This window comes from Penaeus monodon, chromosome 19, assembly GCF_015228065.2.
Source record: "Penaeus monodon isolate SGIC_2016 chromosome 19, NSTDA_Pmon_1, whole genome shotgun sequence".
NCBI classification, from domain to species: domain Eukaryota; kingdom Metazoa; phylum Arthropoda; class Malacostraca; order Decapoda; family Penaeidae; genus Penaeus; species Penaeus monodon.
The window spans coordinates 3,855,210-3,856,749 of NC_051404.1; the positions used below are offsets into that span (position 1 = coordinate 3,855,210).

The following is a 1,540-nucleotide window of genomic DNA, read 5'->3' on the forward strand; positions in this document are numbered from 1 at the left end:
GAAATCTATGGAAATATGATTGACCAGAGTGCCATTTTTAACAGTAAGATGTCAGAGCTAATTTGTAAGTCTGACTGAAAGTTTTTCTATTCCCCCTCTATAGGTATGCATCAAACAGGCAGCTGGACTTCCACCTTCTCTGTCACACTTTGTATTTTGTCAGTACCAGTTTTGGGGACAGACAGAAAGTGAAGTAGTTGCACCTGTTGTCAATAATGAGTTTCCTGCTGCTCCAACTTCTAAAGACTCAATGACATTTAAGGTATGATGTGTCTTTTTTTTTATCATCTCTGTTTTGTTACGTGAAGATGATGGATGATAGAAAAAGGATTAAATGTGTAACACATACTATCAGTAACTTTTTATTTTTATGTTGATATCTGCTTAGATATATAATATAGAACTTAGCTTATATGTTTTGCTTTTTTTTTCCAGTTTGAACATTCAAAAGATTATACAGTCATGGTCACAGAGGACCTCTTAGAGCACTGTGCAGATGGTGCTCTCTCGATTGAGGTTTGGGGTCACAGGTCTGCTGGCTTTGGTATTTCACGTCCTGGTTGGGAGGTTGACCAACAATTGGCCAAGGCTCGGTCTCTTGTTGACAGGTAAGAGTCATGTAAAAAAAAGTCTTGCAAGTTATTCAAGAATAGATGATTTATTGATCATGACTGCATTTGGAAAGCAGGAAGAACTAACATAATAGCTTCATTCTTTCTTTGATTTAAAAATTATGTTCATATTTGTTGACAGATGGAATGAATTGACAAGGAAAATAGAGATGTGGGTCGAGATTCAGGAACTTGGAGAGTGTGGAGACTATGTTTCTGTTGAGGTGTTACCGCAAAAAGATGTTTTAACTGGTGGTGTTTACCAGTTACGTCAAGGGCAACAGAGGCGGGTAGTTTGCCGGGTGAAGCCTGTTTCCAACTCTGGTACTCTTCCACTGATATGTGAGGTAAAGCCACTATCCTTAGTTCATATTAAAAACCATAAAATTTGAAAGTTATAAGTGATAAGTCATATGATAATGACCATTGTCATGACTCAGTGCTGAAAATCACTAGTAATTTTTTAATATATTGGTATTTTGATATAATAAATCATTATAAACATAACCTTCTGAATATTTTGTAGTTCTTTCTTTTCTTTATATTTCGTATATAACTTTGTAAACACCCTTTTGAGTATGAGCTCCCTAGTTTTTTTAACCATTAGTAGTAATGCACTATTTCAGGTAAAAAAAATAGATAGTTTTCAATATGTTAATCGTTGCATGTTAATTGCTTAAATTATAGTCTTGTTATTGTTGCTCTTATGATTAAGACTGATTTTTGTATTTACAGGCAATAACAAGTATAAATATTGGGTCAGTATGTGGACGTCTGAGATGCCAGCGGCAATTAGACTCGTATACAGAAGAAGATCTTAATATTCTTCGTGAGAGATGGAGTGAAGCATTGAAGCGAAGAAGAATGTATTTAGACCAACAGGTAAACCAGAATATTAACCCAGTGCCGAGGGTGATTTCCTGATACAC

General features: G+C 35.3%; 1 protein-coding gene across 1 annotated transcript in view; it reads left to right on the plus strand.

Annotated features, from left to right (window-relative positions):
* LOC119584982 (kinesin-like protein KIF13A) overlaps positions 1 to 1,540 on the plus strand; it is a gene marked incomplete at its 5' end in the record, with an annotated part of 70,347 nt that overhangs the window by 33,545 nt on the left and 35,262 nt on the right. The window contains 4 exon segments of the mRNA XM_037933590.1: positions 104 to 262; positions 436 to 608; positions 754 to 958; positions 1,347 to 1,493. Of these exon segments, the coding sequence (XP_037789518.1) occupies positions 104 to 262; positions 436 to 608; positions 754 to 958; positions 1,347 to 1,493 (684 nt within the window).